Source organism: Entelurus aequoreus, linkage group LG19 (genome assembly GCF_033978785.1).
Source record: "Entelurus aequoreus isolate RoL-2023_Sb linkage group LG19, RoL_Eaeq_v1.1, whole genome shotgun sequence".
Classification (NCBI taxonomy): Eukaryota; Metazoa; Chordata; class Actinopteri; order Syngnathiformes; family Syngnathidae; genus Entelurus; species Entelurus aequoreus.
The window spans coordinates 44,674,297-44,700,445 of NC_084749.1; the positions used below are offsets into that span (position 1 = coordinate 44,674,297).

The 26,149-nt window shown below is 36.9% G+C and overlaps 1 protein-coding gene across 1 annotated transcript; it reads left to right on the forward strand.

Annotated features, from left to right (window-relative positions):
• The first annotated feature begins 971 nt into the window (after window positions 1-971).
• On the forward strand, window positions 972-26,149 carry lsg1 (large 60S subunit nuclear export GTPase 1). Its single transcript, XM_062027611.1, has 14 exons — window positions 972-1,199; window positions 5,240-5,366; window positions 9,563-9,683; window positions 11,678-11,764; window positions 11,828-11,914; window positions 11,981-12,041; window positions 12,103-12,279; window positions 16,921-17,181; window positions 17,242-17,343; window positions 18,483-18,626; window positions 18,701-18,824; window positions 20,455-20,534; window positions 22,286-22,456; window positions 25,842-26,149. The coding sequence occupies exons 1-14, from the start codon at window positions 1,107-1,109 to the stop codon at window positions 26,013-26,015; spliced, it is 1,809 nt and encodes a 602-aa protein (XP_061883595.1). The 5' UTR covers window positions 972-1,106; the 3' UTR covers window positions 26,016-26,149.

The following is a 26,149-nucleotide window of genomic DNA, read 5'->3' on the forward strand; positions in this document are numbered from 1 at the left end:
AGGCACATGAACAATAACTCCTAACAGTCGCTTTTTTAATTCCTTCTAAGTCTATAACAAGATGTGATAGCTCAGTTACAGCTCTTGTCATTACCAAATATGTGTTTTATGTTGCACCATTGCACCAAGAAAAATTCCTAGTTTGTGAACCCGTTCTATAACAATGGCAATAAAAACTAGTCTGATTCTGATCAGTCGTTAGGAACTAAATACTCTACGGTTTCGTTTCCTTCAGGACGTATTTGGGAGTTGGACATTTATTCGGAATGTTCGACAACAGCGTGACACAGTTTAGTCCCAAACTATATTAATTGTTTACAATTATCAATCAAATCTTGGAGGATGATTAAGAGTACAAAAGCCCTTAAATTGATATCTTTGTTAAAAAAACATTTAAAGTGATATAGGTAGCCCTTTTTGTCTTTTCATATTTTTTCGTATTATTATTTATTATTGTAACCTATTTTTATGGACTTGCCTCCTTGTGATGTGAAAGCACGAAGACTTCTTTCATCTTGCTGCCGTCTTGTGATTTATGTGGAATAAAGACGAGGACTTATTTATATTTCCTTAGTTTTCAAAACTCCGCTCCACCGCGATGTGTCCCCACTTCCGCTCTTGGCGCCTTCAAAATAAGAGCTCAAGGCATATGCTGTATAACAGCTTAAAACAGGAACTTAACATCACAAAGAGGCACGTCCATAAAAATAGGTTGCATTATTATTTAATACTCTGTATTTGCTTTTGTTTTCTTTTATTGACATGTTTCGCTGATGTTGAAAGTGCCTTGACTTGTGTGTGCATTATGAATGTATGTTGTTGTTCATTTCAAAAAATAAAAACGTTTACCCCCAAACTAACTAAATACTACATTTGAAATCATAACACCACGTGTTTGTAAATATTGTGTACAAATGTCACGTATTTGTCGGATAATGTCAACAACATTTTACCCGGATGTAGTTGTCAAATTTGGTTTGTTCCACTTCCGGTTCGCGGGACAACGAGCGTGTGCGCATGTAGCTTTGCTCGTTGCTGACTTTTCGCTCAAAGAAATCAAAACAAATTCATATTTTCCCGTGTAAAGACACTTTTTAAGAGGCGCTATGGCTAAGAAGAAGGCTGGAGGAGCACTTGGCAGAGCTTTGATTAAAGAAAGACTTCAGGCAAGCCGAGGCAACAAGAGGTTCGACACTTGGGTATGGCGAACATTTACTCATTTATCTACTAATGTCATTTCATGTATATATTTACCTACTCATATAATGTTATGCATCTTCTTATACATTTATCTACTAATGTCATTTCATGTATATATTTACCTACTCATATAATGTTATGCATCTTCTTATACATTTATCTACCAATGTCATTTCATGTATATATTTACCTACTAATATAATGTTATGCATCTTCTTATACATTTATCTACTAATGTCATTTCATGTACATATTTACCTACTAATATAATGTTATGCATCTTCTTATACATTTATCTACTAATATCATTTCATGTATGTATTTACTTACTAATATAATGTTATGCATGTTCTTACACATTTATTTACTCATACAGTGGTGGTCAAAAGTGTACATACACTTGTAAAGAACATAATGTCAAGGCTGTCTTTGAGTTTCCAATCATTTCTACAACTCTTATTTTTTTGTGATAGAGTGATTGGAGCACATACTTGTTGCTCACAAAAATTTCCCGCAAACTATCCTGCTGAAAACGTCTCGGTATGATGACGTTTGCGCGTGACGTCACGGATTGTAGCGGACATTTTGGGACAGCATTGTGGCCAGCTATTAAGTCGTCTGTGTTCATCGCAAAATTCCACAGTATTCTGGACATCTGTGTTGGTGAATCTTTTGCAATTTGTTTAATGAACAATGGAGATAGCAAAGAAGAAAGCTGTAGGTGGGAAGCGGTGTATTAGCGGCCGGCTGCAGCAACACAAACCTGAGCGGCTAGCCGGTGTTTCATTGTTTACATTCCCGAACGATGACAGTCAAGCTTTACCATTGGCCTGTGGAGAACTGGGACAACAGAGACTCTTACCAGGAGGACTTTGAGTTGGATATGTGCTACCGTGAGTACGCAGCTGCGGCTTCCAAACATTTGATCGCTTGCCCGTTCGTGCATGCCGTTATGTGCATGTCACGTACGTAACTTTGGGGAAATATACACTACCGTTCAAAAGTTTGGGGTCACCCAAACAATTTTGTGGAATAGCCTTCATTTCTAAGAACAAGAATAGACTTTCGAGTTTCAGATGAAAGTTCTGTTTTTCTGGCCGTTTTGAGCGTTTAATTGACCCCACAAGAGTGATGCTCCAGAAACTCAATCTGCTCAAAGGAAGGTCAGTTTTGTAGCTTCTGTAACGAGCTAAAGTGTTTTCAGATGTGTGAACATGATTGCACAAGGGTTTTCTAATCATCAATTAGCCTTCTGAGCCAATGAGCAAACACATTGTACCATTAGAACACTGGAGTGATAGTTGCTGGAAATGGGCCTCTATACACTTATGTAGATATTGCACCAAAAACCAGACATTTGCAGCTAGAATAGTCATTTACCACATTAGCAATGTATAGAGTGTATTTCTTTCAAGTACATACCTCGGTTTAGAGGTCACGGTTCGGTTCATTTTCGGCACAGTAAGAAAACAACAAAATATAAATTTTTGGGTTATTTATTTACCAAATTTTGCAAAATCTTCCACCAAAAATATTTTTCTTAGTGTAATATTTGATGTGAAGTAATGGGAACCTTGGATAGGTCAATAATTCATAATAACATTGATTTTGATTCAATATTATGTTTTGAGCAATGACAGTTTGAAAGAAAAAAAAACAGCTTTGTTTTATTAGTCAACATTGCAACTTTTTCTAAATTACATTTAACCTTTAAGCTTTTTTATTTCACTTTTGTTATGTTTTTGTTTATTTGAATAGTATTTTTAGAATGTGCCGTGGGCCTTTAAAACATTAGCTGTGGCCCCCAAATGGCCTCCGGGGCACACTTTTGACACCCCTGCTATAGATAATAAAACATTAAATGTGATAAATCTATGGATAAAAAGCAGAGCCTGGCGACGCATGCGCGTTTATCATAACTCTCTCACTCACTCTCTGTCTCTGCCCCTCCCTCACCAATGCTGCTGTTTGTTTTGTTTTTAACCCCTTCTTAACCCTGAACGTACATCGAAAATACACGCAACCCTAACTCAAAATGCCGGACATTTGAGGCATTTTGTGTGGAAACTCGTTTGGTACACCTCCGAACCGAACCGGAACCCCCATACCGAAACGGTTCTATACGAATACATGTACCGTTACACCCCTAGTTTGGGGTCATTGTCCTGTTGGAACACCCAACTGTGCCCAAGACCCAACCTCCGGGCTGATGATTTTAGCTTGTCCTGAAGAATTTGGAGGTAATCCTCCTTTTTCATTGTCTCATTTACTCTCTGTAAAGCAGCAGTTCCATTGGCAGCAAAACAGGCCCAGAGCATAATACTACCACCACCATGCTTGACGGTAGGTATGGTGTTCCGGGGATTGAAGGCCTCACCTTTTCTCCTCCAAACATATTGCTGGGTATTGTGGCCAAACAGCAACATTTTTTGTTTCATCTGACCACAGAACTTTCCTCCAGAAGGTCTTATCTTTGTCCATGTGATGTCAGATGAAACAAAAATGGAGCTGTTTGGCCACAATACCCAGCATTATGTTTGGAGGAGAAAAGGCGAGGCCTTTAATCCCAGGAAAAAGAATGAATTGGTGAACATTTAACAACAATTAAATACGAGTGCCTGAAAATAATTATTTTTGTATTTATTAAGATTCTAAATCGATTAAATATGTTTAAGAATTAAAAAAATTAAATGTGTTTTTAGGCAAAAATTTGCGTAGCCAAATTAGCTTTTGTAACAAGTCACCTGTTTAAAAAGCTTTTATTATTTACATAATGAATATGGCGAATGGATTCTGAATGAAGTTGTCACCCAAGAGTGGGAATGTAGCTGAATGGTGAGTTGTAACAACTAGGTAGGTAGGTAGGTAGGTCTTTATTGTCATTGCACAAGTACAAGAAAACTTTGTTTTCAGCACAAACCCGTTCAAGATTAGACAAACAGTGTACAGCGTTACAGAACAGGAACGCTGATGGGTCGCCACAAAGCACCCGTTAAAAGATGAGAAAAAGGTCAACGCTGGGGAAGGATGAGTAAAAAAATACAATCTAGACTGGGGTCTGGAGTGGGCAAAAAAACCTCCATAGCAAAGCACATATACATATTACAACGTACATCTCAAGATATCTAGCAACAGAGGGGAGGGGAGTAGGGGGCCATGGTGGTAGGCTGCAGCTCAGGCGCTGCCCATCCATCCATCCTCCCTATGGGATTTGTGTCAAGGGCGTTGAATGGGGGGTGGGGTATCTGTGTGTGGCGTATATTTTTTGTGGATGCATGTGTGTGTGTGTAAGCGTGCAGTGTGTCTCTGTTCCGCGGCCTTGATGTCGTGCAGCCGATAAGTCCAAAGTCAACAACAACAGGTTTGTGTCCATAAGAGACAAGAAGGGAGTTTATGTCTTCGCCGCACTGTCCTTCGGGAGAGTCTCCAAGCCAGGGAAACAATCCAAGATAGAATGTTTTGTATGCGAGTGAAAATAACATTTCCTGTTCACTCTAAATTGTCTATGACTGGTCCTCAAATTCATCCTGCGGGGAAGACAGTCAGATGTTATCCAAATCACAAGAGTTTCCACAGTTCTTCCCGCATCCTCCAATCATTTGTGGCAGCTTTGGGCTACTTTGAAGACTGCCAGCAACTTCCAATTTGTGGACAAACCAGAGCAACGCTTACTCCAATCAGCAGATGTCCTGTTGTCATCATTCCCAATAGGTAGATATCTTCACGACCTCGACTGAAAAGGGTCGCCAGGCACGCGGTACTCCTTCTCCCAAGTGGTGTGTCCAGCAAGCACCGCTCCGTCACGACTAGCAGGTTCCCACCATACCCAAGATCTTATCAATTTTGTTGAGGCCAGTTAAATAGTTCCAATGTTTAGATTTGATGAGTGCCAGTGAGAGAAAAAATGACTGTCCGACCATCCAAACTGAAGCATAATGTCTTGCTGACTCTTCCATAAACGTCCATGTTCTCACAATGTATCGTGTACAACGTGTACGGGCGCTCTACAATGAAAACGTTCTGTGTTTGACCAACGTAGCTGCACACCAGTGAGCTGAACGACGGCTACGACTGGGGACGCTTGAACCTGCAGTCGGTGACGGAGCAAAGTTCCATGGACGACTTTCTGGCGACTGCTGAGCTGGCAGGGACAGAGTTTGTTGCAGGTGAGTTCTCCTGACATTTTCTTTTCAAGCTCTTTCTTCTCCTTGGCACTATTGAATAGATTAGAATAGAAAGTACTTTATTGATCCCTGGGGGAAATTCAGCTCACAATAGACAATAAACACTAAGGTATTTTTTACATGTGAATAATATAAATACAGTATTATATTATATTATTATATATCTATTATACAGCATTATTCACATGTGAACAACATAAATACAGTCCATTATACAGCATTATTCACATGTGAATAACATAAATACATTCTATTATACAGCATTATTCACATGTGAATAACATAAATACATTCTATTATACAGCATTATTCACATGTGAATAACATACATACAGTCTATTATACAGCATTATTCACATGTGAATAACATAAATACAGTCTATTATACAGCATTATTCACACGTGAATAACATAAATACAGTCTATTATACAGCATTATTCACATGTGAATAACATAAATACATTCTATTATACAGCATTATTCATGTGTGAATAACGTAAATACCGTCTATTATACAGCATTATTCACACGTGAATAACATAAATACATTCTATTATACAGCATTATTCACATGTGAATAACGTAAATACCGTCTATTATACAGCATTATTCACATGTGAACAACATACATACAGTCTATTATACAGCATTATTCACATGTGAATAACATAAATACATTCTATTATACAGCATTATTCACATGTGAATAACATAAATACAGTCTATTATAGAGCATTATTCACATGTGAATAACATACATACAGTCTATTATACAGCATTATTCACATGTGAATAACATAAATACATTCTATTATACGGCATTACTCACATGTGAATAACATAAATACAGTCTATTATATAGCATTATTCACATGTGAATAAAATAAATACAGTCTATTGCTCCCCTCACCTCCCAGGGGGTGATCAAGGGTGATGGGTCAAATGCAGAGAATAATTTCGCCACACCTAGTGTGTGTGGGGCAATCATTGGTACTTTATTATACAGCATTACTCACATGTGAATAACACAAATACAGTCTATTATACAGCGTTATTCACATGTGAATAATATAAATACAGTCTATTATACAGCATTATTCACATGTGAATAACATAAATACAGTCTATTATAGAGCATTATTCACATGTGAATAACATACATACTATTATACAGCATTATTCACATGTGAATAACATAAATACATTCTATTATACAGCATTATTCACATGTGAATAACACAAATACAGTCTATTATACAGCATTATTCACATGTGAATAATATAAATACAGTCTATTATACAGCATTATTCACATGTGAATAACATAAATACAGTCTATTATAGAGCATTATTCACATGTGAATAACATACATACAGTCTATTATACAGCATTATTCACATGTGAATAACATAAATACATTCTATTATACAGCATTACTCACATGTGAATAATATAAATACATTATACATTTAAGTACAGGTATTGGTCGCAATGACTACCGGGACGGCACTCTATTTGTTTATGAGGTAGAGGCATGGCGGGAGAAACACTTTTATTGTCTACCAGGTGGGGATTGGACGCGCCTCAGTCTTCCGTTCCGTAGCAAAACCTGTGCTTACGATTAGAGATCCGCCCACATGGTTTTTTTCAGGGCCGATACCGATTATTAGTAGTCAACAATATTTGAAGCTGATATTCATTTGTAGTAAAAGTTATTTAAACATGAATATTACATCAGTAAACATCTGGACAAGGCTTAAAGTGTTTTTTAAACACTATTTTGTAGGAAAGGTGGGACCAGTAGTGACATAATGTTTGATGTTATGTTAAATTTATCAGCAAAAAAACATCAAAAACATTTTTACGTGTGTCTAAGAGGAGCATCAACATTTTATTTGTAAATATGAAAAATCTCCTGGGAAAATGTATCTACATCACAATAACTCATCTACTCCATTTTATAACACTTAATGGAGTTAATACGTTGTAAGGTTTCCTCCTGAAATATTGTCAACGTTTCAGCGTTTCCCCGAGACTGCCAAAACACCTGTGATGGTGGGGGCGTGGTCACCATGGCGTCATCACATCATTTGCATAATCCGCTATGATATGATTTTCTTTAAAAATGCTCAAAAAGCGTATACATAATTAAAAAAACAAATCTGTTATTATTAATTAGTATTAACATATACATTTTTTTTAGCGTTTTGCCATTTTTTCAATTGTTGTTGCTTTTTGTACAATGTACTTTGTTGAGAATTTTTCAAGTGTCAAGAAACATTTAATGACTTTTTTTTTTATTAAAAAGAACTAGCAACAAATCTAACATCTCTTTCTGGTGTTATTATAGACTGTACTCGTGTTTGGAGACTCTACTTCTGTCCCTCCATGTTTCACTTTCTGTTTTTTAAAAGCCGCCACTGTCAACTTAGTATTTGCACATTTTGTAGATGGCTGTATACGCGGGTATATCTGCAATATGTATGCAGTATATATAGGTAGGTAGGTCTTTGTCATTGCACAAGTACAACGAAACTTTGTTATATACAACAATCACGCCCAGATCACAGACATGCTGACAATGCTCCAGACAGTGTTTTGTTTACATCAGGTTTCGGTGGTCGAGGTGTTCGGTACATCACTTGTCAATAGTGCACAAATAATGGGTTATATATACACTATATTGCCAAAGGATGAGAATCAGGTGTCCTAATCACTTGGCCCGGTGTATCAAATCAAGCACTTGGGCATGGAGACTGTTTCTACAAACATTTGTGAAAGAATGGGCCACTCTCAGTGATTTCCAGCGTGGAACTGTCATAGGATGCCCTCTGTGCAACAAATCCAGTCGTGAAATTTCCTCGCTCTTAAATATTCCAAAGTCAACTTTATTATAAGAAAAGTGAAGAGTTTGGGAACAACAGCAACTCAGCCACCAAGTGGTAGGCCACGTAAACTGACAGAGAGGTCAGCATAGTGCAAAGACTTTCTGCACAGTCACTTGCTACAGAGCCTCAAACTTCATGTGACATTCCAATTAGCCCACGTGCAGTACGCAGAGAGCTTCATGGAATGGGTTTCCATGGCCGAGCAGCTGCATCTAAGCCATACATCACCAAGTCCAATACAAAGCGTGGGATGCAGTGGTGTAAAGCACGTCGCCACTGGACTCTAGAGCAGTGGAGACGCCTTCTCTGGAGTGATGAATCACACTTTTCCATCTGGCAATCTGATGGACCAGTCCGGGTTTGGAGGTTGCCAGGAGAACGCTACATTTCCGACTGCATTGTGCCGTGTGTGAAATTTGTTGGAATAAGAATTATGGTGTGTGGGGTTGTTTTTCAGGAGTTGGGCTTGGCCTCTTAGTTCCAGTGAAAGGAACTTTGAATGCTCCAGGATACCAAAACATTTTGGACAATTCCCTGGGATGGCACTTCAAGTTCATATGTGAGTCAAGGCAGGTGGCCAAATACTTTTGGCAATATAGTGTACATGAATCAATTCATACTGTAACGACCAGCTAATGTTTTATGTTTGTGCGGTTTGGATTTGATGTCAGTTTTTCCCATGTTTGCAAACACACCGTCCGTGCTGGAAATGTGATTGGTGCAGATTGAGGAAGTGTTGCTGTGTGTCCGGGGAAGCACGGAGACAAAAGTGTTTGTACGGGAGGTAAAACCTGTTGGAATTGAGCCGTTTGTTAGCATAGGATTGGCAATAAAAGTTAAAAACAGCATGAGACTTTGTGTGACTTCTCCTGGGGGCTACAACATACAATATTACTTTAATTTGTTGTCAAGTTAAAAAAACTAAAGTATTTTAATGGTGTGGCGGCTATGAAAATAAAAACACATAGATTATAGTATTATAATTTCTTTCTGGATGTTACAGAAAGTATGAGAACGTTTGAGCTGCTGCCTCACCTTCTTGACTTATATAATCATCTCATATTTGTCAACATGTTTGCACAAAGTTTGCATTTTAGTCATAGAGATATCTTTTCTGTGGTCTTCATATCCATCCATCTCTGTCACATTATGAGATTGAATGACGGATCACGAAACTGGTGGCGCTCCTTTAACGAGCCCACACTGAGTGTGTTGATAGTTGCATGACTGGTGATCTCAAAGTGAGCTTCTAATGCTGCTTCATCTTCACCCTCTTCTTTGTGCTCAGAGAAACTCAACATCAAGTTCGTGCCAGCGGACGCCAGAGCAGGTTTGCTGTCAGCTGAGGAGACCAAGAGACTCAAGAACCTGCACGAAGACAACAAACATTTCCTCCGAATTCCTCGGCGGTAAGTTGAAGAAGTTTCACAGGAGGCCCTCGTGTTACCACGGCGACCGTGGACCTTTAGTGCAAGTCAGAACTCATGACTACCTTTACACTGCAGGCCAAAGTGGTCCAAATCTGATTATTATTTTTAAATCAGATTTTTCCAACTGACTACACTGCAAGTAAAATGTGATTTTGACCAGACTCCAGTGTAAAAACACACCAATGTGGCCCCAATGTGGCCCCCACTTGCTTGCGCAGTTGTTTGCTAAAGTGAAAACAAAGGAAGTTGACCAGGAGGAAGTCACTACTACTACAAAATAAAATAAGTCACCACCATAGATATGGTCGCCAAGCCTTAAAATGAGTGTGTTTTTTATGTGAAAGTAAATAAAGTAATATAACGTATGAATGGATGTATACAGTATAATACATTTAATATATATAGTGTCATATATTTAATATATATAGTGTCATATATTTAATGTATATAGTGTAATGTATTTAATGTATATAGTGTAATGTATTTAATGTATATAGTGTAATATATTGTGTAATATATATAATGTAATATATTTAATATACATAGTGTAATATATTTAATGTATATAGTGTAATATATTTAATGTATATAGTTTAATTTATATAGTGTAATATATTTAATATACATAGTGTAATATATTTAGTGTATATAGTGTAATATATTTAATGTATATAGTGTAATATATTTAATGTATATAGTGTAATATTTAATGTATATATTGTAATATATTTAATGTATATAGTGTAATATATTTGATATATAATGTAATATATTTAATGTATATAGTGTAATATATTTAATGTATATAGTGTAATATATTTAATGTAGATAGTGTAATATATTCTGTATATTTAGTGTAATATATTTAATGTATATAGTGTAATGTATTTAATGTATATAGTGTAATATATTGTGTAATATATATAATGTAATATATTTAATATACATAGTGTAATATATTTAATGTATATGGTGTAATATATTTAATATACATAGTGTAATATATTTAATGTATATAGTGTAATATATTTAATATACATAGTGTAATATATTTAATGTATATAGTGTAATATATTTAATGTATATAGTTTAATTTATATAGTGTAATATATTTAATATACATAGTGTAATATATTTAATGTATATAGTGTAATATATTTAATGTATATAGTGTAATATATTTAATGTATATAGTGTAATATATTTAATTTATATAGTGTAATATATTTAATGTATATAGTGTAATATATTTAATATACATAGTGTAATGTATTTAATGTATATAGTGTAATATATTTAATATACATAGTGTAATATATTTTATATAGTGTAATATATTTAATGTCTATAGTGTAATATATTTAATATACATAATGTAATATATTTAATGTATATAGTGTAATATATTTAATGTATATAGTGTAATGTATATAGTGTAATATATTTAATTTATATAGTGTAATATATTTAATGTAGTGTAATATATTTAATGTATGTAGTGTAATATATTTAATGTATATAGTGTAATATATTTAATATACATAGTGTAATATATTTAATGTATATAGTGTAATATATTTAATGTATATAGTGTAATGTATATAGTGTAATATATTTAATGTATATAGTGTAATATATTTAATCTACATAGTGTAATATATTTAATGTATATAGTGTAATATATTTAATATACATAGTGTAATATATTTAATGTCTATAGTGTAATATATATAGTGTAATATATGTAATGTATATAGTGTAATATATTTAATGTATATAGTGTAATATATTCTTGTGGCCCAGGATTCTAGAATGTGAAGAAAATGTGTTGAAGTCAGCTGCAGGTGCTCGCTGGTCTTCTTGTCTAAACGCCACACTGACTAAACTAGTTAGCTTAGCATCTAGCTATCTTGCTTGTTGTCGTCCGTGTTGGGATAGGCTCCAGCCCCGGCAACCACATGTTCTTGTTTCAGCCCGCAGTGGGACCAAAGCACCAGCTCAGAGGCTCTCCAGCAGGCCGAGCGGGACAGCTTCCTGGAGTGGAGGAGAGAGCTGGCACGGTAACTTTTGTCTCTGCCGTCTTCTCCAAGTCCGTACTCAATTGTGGCATCTCTCCCCCGAAGGCTGGAAGAGGAGCAGAAGCTGCTCCTCACTCCGTTTGAGAGGAATCTGGAGTTCTGGAGGCAGCTGTGGCGCGTCATCGAGCGGAGGTAGACCTTTCATAACTGGCCTGACGTGGGAATGCCTTCACGCTCTAATTGTGTGATTTCCTGCAGCGACGTGGTGGTTCAGATCGTGGACGCCAGGAACCCTTCCTTGTTCAGATGTCCCGACCTGGTAGGAAGAATGGTGTTTGTGTTGGCGCCGTGTGCGCACTAAAGCTCCGTGCGCCCCCTAGGAGGCCTACGTCAGAGAGGTGTCGCCGCACAAGGTGAACATGCTGCTGGTCAACAAGGCCGACCTGCTGACCAGGGAGCAGAGGAGAGCCTGGGCCGCACACTTTGACCGAGAAGGTCTGAGGACCGTGTTCTGGTCTGCTCTGGCTGAAAGCGACAGGCTGGATGCGGAGGAGAAGGTGAGGACCAGTTCCTGCGTCACTAACATTCTTGTTCTGCTCCTGCTTTGGGCATTATTCAGCTGGAGCCTATCCCAGCTGACTTCAAACTACAACTCTTTATTCTTTCAAACATTTCCTTTGTTTTTGTCCTACATTCTCCACTCCTTTGATTTTTAATCACACTAATAGACCTGCCGCTTCTTGTTTACACACCTGCTCTGCCAGAGCATAAGAAGGCAGAGCAGTGTTGATAGCGGCACCACCGTGTCGTTATAATCATACCTTTCTAGTTAGTGTTTTTCAAAAGACAACTTGTAACAAGTCCGACGTGTGAAATCTTCTTCATGCATTTAATTAACTGCGATTAATCAAAATGCAAAAGTGAATAATTGAATTACAAAATGTAATCATTTTACAGCACTCATTTTTAAACTTATTTTATTTGCTTTTCATCTGTTTTTCTTTCTCCTCACGTTTTTGCAAATGTGTCATGGCCAAGTAGAGAAATATGACAATGATATCATCCCAAATATTAACCAGTTCCGACAATAGGGGTCAAATGTGATAATGTAACAAATTAAATATGCGTCCAATGTGATAATGTAACGAATTAAATATGCGTCATACGTGATAATGTAACGAATTAAATATGTGTCAAACGTGATAATGTAACGAATTAAATATGCGTCAAATGTGATAATGTAACGAATTAAATATGCGTCAAACGTGATAATGTAACGAATTAAATATGCGTCAAACGTGATAATGTAACGAATTAAATATGCGTCAAATGTGATAATGTAACGAATTAAATATGCGTCAAACGTGATAATGTAACAAATTAAATATGCGTCAAATGTGATAATGTAACGAATTAAATATGCGTCATACGTGATAATATAACGAATTAAATATGTGTCAAATGTGATAATGTAACGAATTAAATATGCGTCAAACGTGATAATGTAACGAATTAAATATGCGTCAAATGTGATAATGTAATGCATTAAATATGCGTCAAATGTGATAATATAACTAATTAAATAAGCGTCAAATGTGATAATGTAACGAATTAAATATGCGTCAAATGTGATAATATAACGAATTAAATATGCGTCAAATGTGATAATGTAACGAATTAAATATGCGTCAAATGTGATAATATAACGAATTAAATATGCGTCAAATGTGATAATGTAACGAATTAAATATGCGTCAAACGTGATAATGTAACGAATTAAATATGCGTCAAATGTGATAATGTAATGCATTAAATATGCGTCAAATGTGATAATATAACTAATTAAATAAGCGTCAAATGTGATAATGTAACGAATTAAATAAGCGTCAAACGTGATAATGTAACAAATTAAATAAGCGTCAAATGTGATAATGTAATGCATTAAATATGCGTCAAATGTGATAATATAACAAATTAAATAAGCGTCAAATGTGATAATGTAACAAATTAAATATGCGTCATACGTGATAATGTAACGAATTAAATATGCGTCAAATGTGATAATGTAACGAATTAAATATGCGTCAAACGTGATAATGTAACGAATTAAATATGCGTCAAATGTGATAATATAACTAATTAAATATGCGTCAAATGTGATAATGTAACTAATTAAATATGTGTCAAACGTGATCATGTAACGAATTAAATACGCATCAAATGTGATAATGTAACGAATGACGTATTTTCCGGACTATAAACTCAATAGTGCTTAATTACCGTATTTTCCGGAGTTTACGATAGTGCTTAATTACCGTATTTTCCAATAGTGCTTAATTACCGTATTTTCCGGAGTTTTAAACGTGATAGTGCTTAATTACCGTAAAACTCAATAGTGCCTGATTACCGAAAAACTTGATAGTGCTTAATTACCATATTTTCCGGACTATAAACTCGATAGTGCTTGCTTAAAACCCGATAGTGCCTAAATAATGCTTAATTACCGTATTTTCTGGAGTTTTAAACTCGATAGTGCTTGCTTAAAACCCGATAGTGCCTAAATAATGCTTAATTACCGTATTTTCTGGAGTTTTAAACTCGATAGTGCTTGCTTAAAACCCGATAGTGCCTAAATAATGCTTAATTACCGTATTTTCTGGAGTTTTAAATTCGATAGTGCTTAATTACCTTAAAAACTCAATAGTGCTTGATTACCGTAAAACTCGATAGTGTTTAATTACCGTATTTTCCGGACGAGAACTCTAAAGCGCAAAACTTGATAGTGCTTGCTTAAAACCCGATAGTGCCTAAATAATGCTTAATTACTGTATTTTCCAGACTAGATAGTAATAGTGCTTGATTACCGTATTTATTTAGATGGTAATAGAGTCCGGACTAGATAGTAAATAGTGCTCAATTACCGTATTTAATTAGACCGTAATAGTTTCCAGACTAGATAGTAATATTAGTGCTCAATTACCCGCGTAAGTGAAGATGGTCTTCAATTGAAGATGACAAGTAAAACTGCCACTCTGTATGATCTTAGCCAAATTTAATGATAATGTTGATTATGAATATATCATATACAAGTGATTGAAGGGCATTCTTAGTCAACAGCCATACATGTCACATTAAGGGTGGCCGTATAAACAACGCCAACACTGTCATAAACATGTGCCATATTGTGACACCACACTAAACAACAATGACAAACACATTTCGGGAGACTATTTGCACCGCAACACAACATAAACCCAACAGCACAAATACCCAAAATCCCCTGCAGTACCAACTCTTCCGGGACGCGACACTATTTTATTTGGTACATGGTGTAATTATAAGTATGACCAGTAGATGGCAGTCAAACATAAGACATACGTTTCAAATAAACAACACCAATATTGTAAACGTTCCATTGAAAATATAGAACATTACACACGGCGCTCAAAAATCCATCAAAATGTTTTAGTGCCATTTCTAATATAAAGTAGTGTAAAGTTATTACTTATATCTAGGGATGATGTTTGATAAGAAATTATCGAGTTCGAGCCTATTATCGAATCCTCTTATCGAACCGATTCCTTATGGATTCTCTTATGGAGTCCAGATAGGTGGTTGTATATGGAAAAAAACACACAATATTTGGTTTAACAAAAGCTCACTTTTATTATACGAGAAAAAAAAATGTAATCTGATAAATAAATAAATATTTACTGTTACCCCCTAAAAAAATAAAATAAAATAAATAAATATTGACTGTTGTTACCCAAAGTATATTAAGTGGGATTTTTCAGAAAAACAAATATATACAGTAACACAAAAACAACCTGTCTCTGTATAAATAATAATATAGTGTTAAATAAAATCAGTCCCTTGGGCACAAAACTGAAAATAATACAGCTCTGCTGCTATTTGACATAACTGTTTGTTATGATGCTTTGACATTTTTGCACTTTATTTCTTTACTGAAAGAACATTCTATGAAGAGAAAAGTTGTTTGCAAATGTGGTTACAATGCTAAAAAATGAAAAGTTAAAGCTAAAAAAAGAAATACACTTTATCGAGTTAACATTTTTGCAGCTGACGTCATCAGCCACGCCCATTAGCTTGGCGGCCATCTTGCCGGTCACCAGTTCAGTGCCGGTCAACGACTCACACACGCTTTCTTGTTAGATCTGCTGCTATTTGAGCTTGGAAATGCCGGAAACCTGCTGTGCTGTTGGATGTAGCAATAGACGAGGCGATAAACCAAATCTTAGCTTCTATAGATTCCCGGCAAACATCAAAAAACACGATAAATGGATCGCGGCGATTTGTCAACCATATTATTTACCAGCAACATAAAGTGAAACAGGGGCAGAGGTGTCCTGCCACAGTCAGTAACAAATAAACAGAAAACAGTAGTGGTCAAATACAAATAAGGCAACAAGAGAAGTATCCTACACTTCTCTTTTGTAAAGTAAATCCGAACAGCCTCTATGGGCATCTACATCAACTATATGATTTGCCTGAGAAGCTGGACAGGACAAAAAAAAAATTATTTTATTTTTTTATTTTTTTTATTTGTGGCGGACGTAATTCTTTCGTGGCGGGCCGCCACAAATAAATGAATGTGTGGGAAACACTGCCCATACCATCACACATGCTGCCTTTTACACTTTGCGCTTAGAACAGTCCGGATGGTTCTTTTCCTCTTTGGTCCGGAGAACATGACGTCCACGGTTTCCAAAAACAATTTGAAATGTGGACTCGTCAGACCACAGAACACTTTTCCACTTTGCATCAGTCCATCTTAGATGAGCTCGGGCCCAGCGAAGCCGGCGGCGTTTCTGGGTGTTGTTGATTGTTGCTTTGGCTTTGCTTAAGCTAGTGAAAGATTCACACTCCTAATGAAGAGTGAGTGAAAAGGTAGTAATGGTCCAAACTTTAGGTACATAATCATTAAACGGTGAAGCAGACACAACAACGTGACCACCAAAGAGTCTCCTTTCACCTGACTCTTGACGCAAGTCTAGTCCTGAAAAACACTGAGTCCAAAGTAGTGAAACCCGCGTATTTTGTTGTTGGTTCAGGAACACGATCATCTCAGTGCCAATGCAACTAAAAAGCATACGACCATAATGTTAGCAGTGGATGGAAGTGAGAATAAAAGTATGAAGGATTTGTGTCAATCTGGCTGACTATGATGTGTCTCCCAGGGCATGGGGGCGGAGCCTCCACAAAGTGAGGAGAGCGAGCAAGAAGATGGAGACCACCATGAGGGAGAGGACGAGCCCAAGGGGGAGATAAGCGAGGAGGAGGAGTGGCTAACCTGCTCTGAAGGTGAAGGTGAAGGTGCGACATCTCAGTCCACCTTTCGTAACTCCAGTCGGCTGCTGCACAAGGACCAGTTGTTGGAGACCTTCAAGGAGGTCCACAGTGGGCCTCCATGCAAAGAGGGTCAGCTGACAGTGGGACTGGTGGGTCGTCACAAGCTTTGTTCCGTCTTTGTGCCGAGTATTTATGCATTCTTTTCAAAGGTGGGCTATCCCAACGTGGGCAAGAGTTCAACCATCAACACCATTCTCAGAGACAAGAAAGTGTCCGTGTCAGCAACTCCTGGACACACCAAACACTTCCAGGTACCAACACTTGTCTTGTCAGCATGCTGAGGAGCACCACTCACACTCTAGTCTATATGATGTCATCTATACATCATCGTTCTATATGTCAGCTAAACATCATCATTCTATTACTCCATCTATACATCACAATTCTATATGTCATCTATTACTCCATCTATACATCATCATTCTATTACTCCATCTATATGTCATCTATTACTCCCATCTATACATCATCATTCTATATGTCATCTATTACTCCATCTATACATCATCATTCTATATGTCATCTATTACTCCATCTATACATCATCATTCTATATGTCATCTATTAGTCCATCTATACATCATCATTCTATATGTCATCTATTAGTCCATCTATACATCATCATTCTATGTCATCTATTACTCCATCTATACATCATCATTCTATATGTCATCTATTACTCCATCAATACATCATCATTCTATATGTCATCTATTAGTCCATCTATACATCATCATTCTATATGTCATCTATTACTCCATCTATACATCATCATTCTATATGTCATCTATTACTCCATCTATACATCATCATTCTATATGTCATCTATTAGTCCATCTATACATCATCATTCTATATGTCATCTATTACTCCATCTATACATCATCATTCTATATGTCATCTATTACTCCATCTATACATCATCATTCTATATGTCATCTATTACTCCATCTATACATCATCATTCTATACGTCATCTATTAGTCCATCTATACATCAGTCCATCTTAGATGAGCTCAGGCCCAGCGAAGCCGGCGGTGTTTCTGGGTGTTGTTGATAAATGGCTTTGGCTTTGCATAGTAGAGTTTTAACTTGCACTTACAGATGTCGCGACCAACTTTAGTTACTGACAGTGGGTTTCTGAAGTGTTCCTGAGCCCATGTGGTGATATCCTTTACACACAGCGATCCTGTTCTATCTCCCTGTAATGTTTGTCTGATCTTGAATGGGATTGTGCTGAAAAATCTCAAATTTCCCCTCGGGGATTAATAAAGTGATTCTGATTCTGATTATGGGGATGTGACCGGATCCAAAGAACTTTGGACTAGATACTTAAAGAGCATGGTCATGTGTCATCTTCACTCTCTTCTTCTGGTCTCATTCCACACAGACTTTGTTCGTGGAACCAGGACTGTGCTTGTGCGACTGCCCGGGTCTGGTCATGCCCTCATTTGTGTCCACCAGGGCCGAGATGATCTGCTGTGGCATTCTGCCCATCGACCAGATGAGGGACCACGTGCCAGCCACCTCCATCATATCCTTTCACAATCCTTCTGCTCTGCCAGTGGAGCACTTTGGAGCCAGCTTAGTCCTTAACGATCCCCTCAAGTCTGCCAAACCATCCCTCGACATGTTCTGGAGGGCACGTACGGCATCAACATCATCCGTCCTCGAGAGGACGAAGACCCTGACAGACCTCCCACCTCAGAGGAGTTTCTGATGGCTTATGGATGTAAGACCTCATGGAAGGAATGACGCACACAAATGCTCAGTAAAGTCCAAGTAGTAATAATAAACTCAGTAAATGTTCAGTAAAGTCCAAGTAGTAATAATAAACACAGTAAATGTTCAGTAAAGTCCAAGTAGTAATAATAAACAGGAAATGTTCAGTAAAGTCCAAGTAGTAATAATAAACTCAGTAAATGTTCAGTAAAGTCCAAGTAGTAATAATAAACACAGTAAATGTTCAGTAAAGTCCAAGTAGTAATAATAAACACAGTAAATGTTCAGTAACGTCCAAGTAGTAATAATAAACACAGTAAATGTTCAGTAAAGTCCAAGTAGTAATAATAAACACAGTAAATGTTCAGTAACGTCCAAGTAGTAATAATAAACACAGTAAATGTTCAGTAAAGTCCAAGTAGTAATAATAAACACAGTAAATGTTCAGTAACGTCCAAGTAGTAATAATAAACACAGTAAATGTTCAGTAAAGTCCAAGTAGTAATAATAAACACAGTAAATGTTCAGTAACGTCCAAGTAGTAATAATAAACTCAGTAAATGTTCAGTAAAGTCCAAGTAGTAATAATAAACACAGTAAACGCTCAGTAAAGTCCAAGTATTAATAATAAACACAGTAAATGTTCAGTAAAGTCCAAGTAGTAATAATAAACTCAGTAAATGTTCAGTAAAATCCAAGTAGTAATAATAAACACAGTAAATGTTCAGTAAAGTCCAAGTAGTAATAATAAACACAGTAAATGTTCAGTAAAGTCCAAGTAGTAATAATAAACTCAGTAAATGTTCAGTAAAGTCCAAGTAGTAATAATAAACACAGTAAACGCTCAGTAAAGTCCAAGTATTAATAATAAACACAGTAAATGTTCAGTAAAGTCCAAGTAGTAATAATAAACACAGTAAATGTTCAGTAAAGTCCAAGTATTAATAATAAACACAGTAAATGTTCAGTAAAGTCCAAGTATTAATAATAAACACAGTAAATGTTCAGTAAAGTCCAAGTAGTAATAATAAACACAGTAAACGCTCAGTAAAGTCCAAGTAGTAATAATAAACTCAGTAAATGTTCAGTAAAGTCCAAGTAGTAATAATAAACACAGTAAATGTTCAGTAAAGTCCAAGTAGTAATAATAAACACAGTAAATGTTCAGTAAAGTCCAAGTAGTAATAATAAACACAGTAAATGTTCAGTAAAGTCCAAGTAGTAATAATAAACACAGTAAATGTTCAGTAAAGTCCAAGTAGTAATAATAAACACAGTAAATGTTCAGTAAAGTCCAAGTAGTAATAATAAACACAGTAAATGTTCAGTAAAGTCCAAGTAGTAATAATAAACACAGTAAATGTTCAGTAAAGTCCAAGTAGTAATAATAAACACAGTAAATGTTCAGTAAAGTCCAAGTAGTAATAATAAACACAGTAAATGTTCAGTAAAGTCCAAGTATTAATAATAAACATAGTAAATGTTCAGGTTTAAATGTTGGTACTAGTGACACAATTTGTCTTTGAATACAATGTTTAGCCTTTTAAAGATCCAAAAATGTCAAAGTGGCTCCTTTTGTGTACTTGTATGTACTTTGCAGCTCTTCTTGTTTAACAACTTTATTGTTGTCTTCCTGTCAGACATGCGAGGCTTCATGACGTCACACGGCCAGCCTGATCAGCCCAGATCTGCTCGCTACATCCTCAAGGACTATGTCAACGTTAGTCCAGCATTTAACTCACCTAGCTAGTCAGCACAAGTGCAGAATTTAACTCACTTAGCTAGTTAGCACAAGTCCAGCATTTAACTAACTTAGCTACTTAGCATACGTCCAGAATTTAACTAACTTAGCTAGTTAGCATAAGTCCAACATTTAACTCACTTAGCTGGTTAGCATAAGTCTAGCATTTAACTCACTTAGCTGGTTAGCATAAGTCCAACATTTAACTCACTTAGCTAGTTAGCATAAGTCCAACATTTAACTAACTTAGCTAGTTAGCATAAGTCCAGCATTTAACTCACTTAGCTAGTTAGCATAAGTCCAGCATTTAACTAACTTAGCTAGTTAGCATACGTCCAGCACTTAACTCACTTAGCTAGTTAGCATAAGTCCAGCATTTAACTAACTTAGCTCGTTAGTATAAATCCAGCATTTAACTCACCTAGCTGGTTAGCATAAGTCAAGCATTTAACTCACCTAGCTGGTTAGCATAAGTCAAGCATTTAACTCACTTAGATGGTTAGCATAAGTCCAGCATCTCCAGCATTTAGCTCACTTTGCTAGTTAGCATAAGCCAAGCATCTCGAGCATTTAACTCACTTAGCTGGTTAGCATAAGTCAAGAATCTCGAGCATTTAGCTCACTTAGATGGTTAAAGTAAGTCAATCATTTAGCTCACTTAGCTGGTTAAAGTAAGTCAATCATTTAGCTCACTTAGCTAGTTAAAGTAAGTTAAGCATCACAATCATTTAACTCACTTAGCTAGTTTGTGCAAGTTAAGCATCACAAGCATTTAGCTCACTTAGCTAGTTAGCGTAAGTCAAACATCTCGAGCATTTAGCTAACTTAGCGAGTTGAAGTCAGTTAAGCATTACAAGCTTTTAGCTAACTTAGCTAGTTAAATTAAGTTAAGCATCACACACATTTCGCTAACTTATCCAGTTAGCGCAGGGGTCGGCAACCCGCGGCTCTAGAGCCGCATGCGGCTCTTTAGCGCCGCCCTAGTGGCTCTCTGAAGCTTTTTAAAAAATGTATGAAAAATGGAAGAAGATGAGGGGAAAAAATATATTTTTTTTGTTTTAATATGGTTTCTGTAGGAGGACAAACATGACACAAACCTCCCTAATTGTTATAAAGCACACTGTTTATATTAAACAGGCTTCACTGATTCGAGTATTTGGCGAGCGCCGTTTTGTCCTACTAATTTTGGCGGTCCTTGAACTCACCTTAGTTTGTTTAAATGTATAACTTTCTCCGACTTTCTAGGACGTGTTTTATGCCACTTCTTTTTCTGTCTCATTTTGTCCACCACACTTTTAACGTGCGTGAAGAGGCACAAAGGTGAGTTTTGTTGATGTTATTGACTTGTGTGGAGTGCTAATCAGACATATTTGGTCACTGCATGACTGCAAGCTAATCGATGCTAACATGCTACTTAGGCTAGCTATATGTACATATTGCATCATTATGCCTCATTTGTAGCTATATTTGAGCTCATTTAGTTTCCTTTAAGTCATCTTAATTCAATGTATATCTCATGACACACTATCTGTATGTAATATGGCTTTTAATTTGTTGCGGCTCCAGACACATTTGTTTTTGTATTTTTGCTCCAATATGGCTCTTTCAACATTTTGGGTTGCCGACCCCTGAGTTAGCGTAAGTCAAGCATCTCAAACATTTAACTAACTTAGCTAGTTAGTGCAAGTTAAGCATCTAGCTAACTTTGCTAACTGATGCTCTCTTCCCAGGGAAAGCTTCTGTACTGCCATCCTCCTCCTGGTATCCATGACGACCACTTCCAGCCACAACACCGCACGTTCCCCAGGAGAGATCTGGACGGGGGTGACTTGTCTTCCACCAGCAACAAACACAAAGTCAAGAGGATAGAAAATCCTGTGGACAAGAACTTCTTCCACGGGGTAGAGTATTAACTAGCATCACTTCCATGCGGTACAGTATTAACTAGCATCACCTCCATGCGGTAGAGTATTAACTAGCATCATGTCCATGCGGTACAGTATTAACTAGCATCACCTCCATGCGGTAGAGTATTAACTAGCATCATGTCCATGCGGTACAGTATTAACTAGCATCACTTCCATGCGGTAGAGTATTAACTAGCATCACTTCCATGTGGTACAGTATTAACTAGCATCACTTCCATGCGGTAGAGTATTAACTAGCATCACTTCCATGCGGTACAGTATTAACTAGCATCACTTCCATGCGGTAGAGTATTAACTAGCATCACGTCCATGCGGTACAGTATTAACTAGCATCACTTCCATGCGGTAGAGTATTAACTAGCATCACGTCCATGCGGTACAGTATTAACTAGCATCACTTCCATGCGGTAGAGTATTAACTAGCATCACTTCCATGCGGTACAGTATTAACTAGCATCACTTAAATGCGGTAGAGTATTAACTAGCATCACTTCCATGCGGTAGAGTATTAACTAGTATCACTTACATGCGGTAGAGTATTAACTAGCATCACTTCCATGCGGTAGAGTATTAACTAGCATCCCTTCCATGCGGTACAGTATTAACTAGCATCACTTCCATGCGGTAGAGTATTAACTAGCATCACTTAAATGCGGTAGAGTATTAACTAGCATCACTTCCATGCGGTACAGTATTAACTAGCATCACTTCCATGTGGTACAGTATTAACTAGCATCACTTCCGTGCGGTAGAGTATTAACTAGCATCACTTCCATGCGGTAGAGTATTAACTAGCATCATGTCCATGCGGTACAGTAATAACTAGCATCACTTCCATGCGGTAGAGTATTAACTAGCATCACTTCCATGCGGTACAGTATTAACTAGCATCACTTCCATGCGGTAGAGTATTAACTAGCATCACGTCCATGCGGTACAGTATTAACTAGCATCACTTCCATGCGGTAGAGTATTAACTAGCATCACGTCCATGCGGTACAGTATTAACTAGCATCACTTCCATGCGGTAGAGTATTAACTAGCATCACGTCCATGCGGTACAGTATTAACTAGCATCACTTCCATGCGGTAGAGTATTAACTAGCATCACTTCCATGCGGTACAGTATTAACTAGCATCACTTAAATGCGGTAGAGTATTAACTAGCATCACTTCCATGCGGTAGAGTATTAACTAGTATCACTTACATGCGGTAGAGTATTAACTAGCATCACTTCCATGCGGTAGAGTATTAACTAGCATCCTTTCCATGCGGTACAGTATTAACTAGCATCACTTCCATGCGGTAGAGTATTAACTAGCATCACTTAAATGCGGTAGAGTATTAACTAGCATCACTTCCATGCGGTACAGTATTAACTAGCATCACTTCCATGTGGTACAGTATTAACTAGCATCACTTCCGTGCGGTAGAGTATTAACTAGCATCACTTCCATGCGGTAGAGTATTAACTAGCATCATGTCCATGCGGTACAGTAATAACTAGCATCACGTCCATGTGGTACAGTATTAACTAGCATCACTTAAATGTGGTACAGTATTAACTAGCATCACTTCCATGCGGTAGAGTATTAACTAGTATCACTTACATGCGGTAGAGTATTAACTAGCATCACTTCCATGCGGTAGAGTATTAACTAGCATCACTTAAATGCGGTAGAGTATTAACTAGCATCACTTCCATGCGGTACAGTATTAACTAGCATCACTTCCATGTGGTACAGTATTAACTAGCATCACTTCCGTGCGGTAGAGTATTAACTAGCATCACTTCCATGCGGTAGAGTATTAACTAGCATCATGTCCATGCGGTACAGTAATAACTAGCATCACGTCCATGTGGTACAGTATTAACTAGCATCACTTAAATGTGGTACAGTATTAACTAGCATCACTTCCATGCGGTAGAGTATTAACTAGTATCACTTACATGCGGTAGAGTATTAACTAGCATCACTTACATGCGGTACAGTATTAACTAGCATCACTTACATGCGGTACAGTATTAACTAGCATCACAACTCTCTCACTGACTTGTACATTTTATTTGGGATCCACTGGTTATTGGTGCGGGTATTTGTCTTTTTGATACAACATGTACACATGAAATACCAGTTAACTAAAGATAATAATTAGTAATAAGCACTGTGTTTCAGGACTATGTGACTAGATGGACTATGTGACTAGATGTTTGTGTTTCAGGACTATGTGACTAGATGGACTATATGACTAGATGTTTGTGTTTCAGGACTATGTGACTAGATGTTTGTGTTTCAGGACTATGTGACTAGATGGACTATATGACTAGATGTTTGTGTTTCAGGACTATGTGACTAGATGTTTGTGTTTCAGGACTATGTGACTAGATGGACTATATGACTAGATGTTTGTGTTTCAGGACTATGTGACTAGATGGACTATATGACTAGATGTTTGTGTTTCAGGACTATATGACTAGATGTTTGTGTTTCAGGACTATATGACTAGATGTTTGTGTTTCAGGACTATGTGACTACATAGGCTATATGACTAGATGTTTGTGTTTCAGGACTATGTGACTACATGGACTATATGACTAGATGTTTGTGTTTCAGGACTATGTGACTACATAGGCTATATGACTAGATGTTTGTGTTTCAGGACTATGTGACTACATGGACTATATGACTAGATGTTTGTGTTTCAGGACTATGTAACTACATGGACTATATTACTAGATGTTTGTGTTTCAGGACCATGTGACTAGATGGACTATGTGACTAGATGTTTGTGTTTCAGGACTATGTGACTACATGGACTATATGACTAGATGTTTGTGTTTCAGGACCATGTGACTAGATGGACTATGTGACTAGATGTTTGTGTTTCAGGACTATGTGACTACATGGACTATATGACTAGATGTTTGTGTTGCAGGACCTTGTGACTAGATGGACTATGTGACTAGATGTTTGTGTTGCAGGACTATGTGACTAGATGGACTATGTGACTAGATGTTTGTGTTTCAGGACTATGTGACTAGATGGACTATGTGACTAGATGTTTGTGTTGCAGGACTATGTGACTAGATGGACTATGTGACTAGATGTTTGTGTTGCAGGACTATGTGACTAGATGGACTATGTGACTAGATGTTTGTGTTTCAGGACTATGTGACTACATGGACAATATGACTAGATGTTTGTGTTTCAGGACCATGTGACTAGATGGACTATGTGACTAGATGTTTGTGTTTCAGGACTATGTGACTACATGGACTATATGACTAGATGGACTATGTGTTTCAGGACTATGTGACTGGATGGACTAAGTGACTAGATGAACTATGTGTTTTAGGACAACGTGCGGGCACTGTGCAAGGGAGTCCAGTCCGTCATGGCCTACAAACCCGGGTGTGGGATTGTAGCAGCAGAAAAGACTCAGACGGGAGACAACAAACCCTGGAAGAAACACGGCAACAGAAAGAAGAAGGAGAAAGTACGTCGACTCACCAAACATCTTGATGCATAAATACTACTACTGTATTTTATACACATCATCACTTTATTGCTTACACATCATCAGTCCAACAATAAAACCCTGACATAGAACACGTACTGTACCTTTAATTCATTGAATAACATATTGTATCTTTAGCTCATTGA

Bases quoted from the DNA above. Each gene is read 5' to 3' on its own strand.
- lsg1 (XM_062027611.1), top strand. From the start codon at position 1,107: ATGGCTAAGAAGAAGGCTGGAGGAGCACTTGGCAGAGCTTTGATTAAA. The intron at 18,825-20,454 runs GTAAGACCTCAT...TCTTCCTGTCAG, and splicing joins GTTTCTGATGGCTTATGGAT to ACATGCGAGGCTTCATGACG. The intron at 22,457-25,841 runs GTAGAGTATTAA...TATGTGTTTTAG, and splicing joins ACAAGAACTTCTTCCACGGG to GACAACGTGCGGGCACTGTG.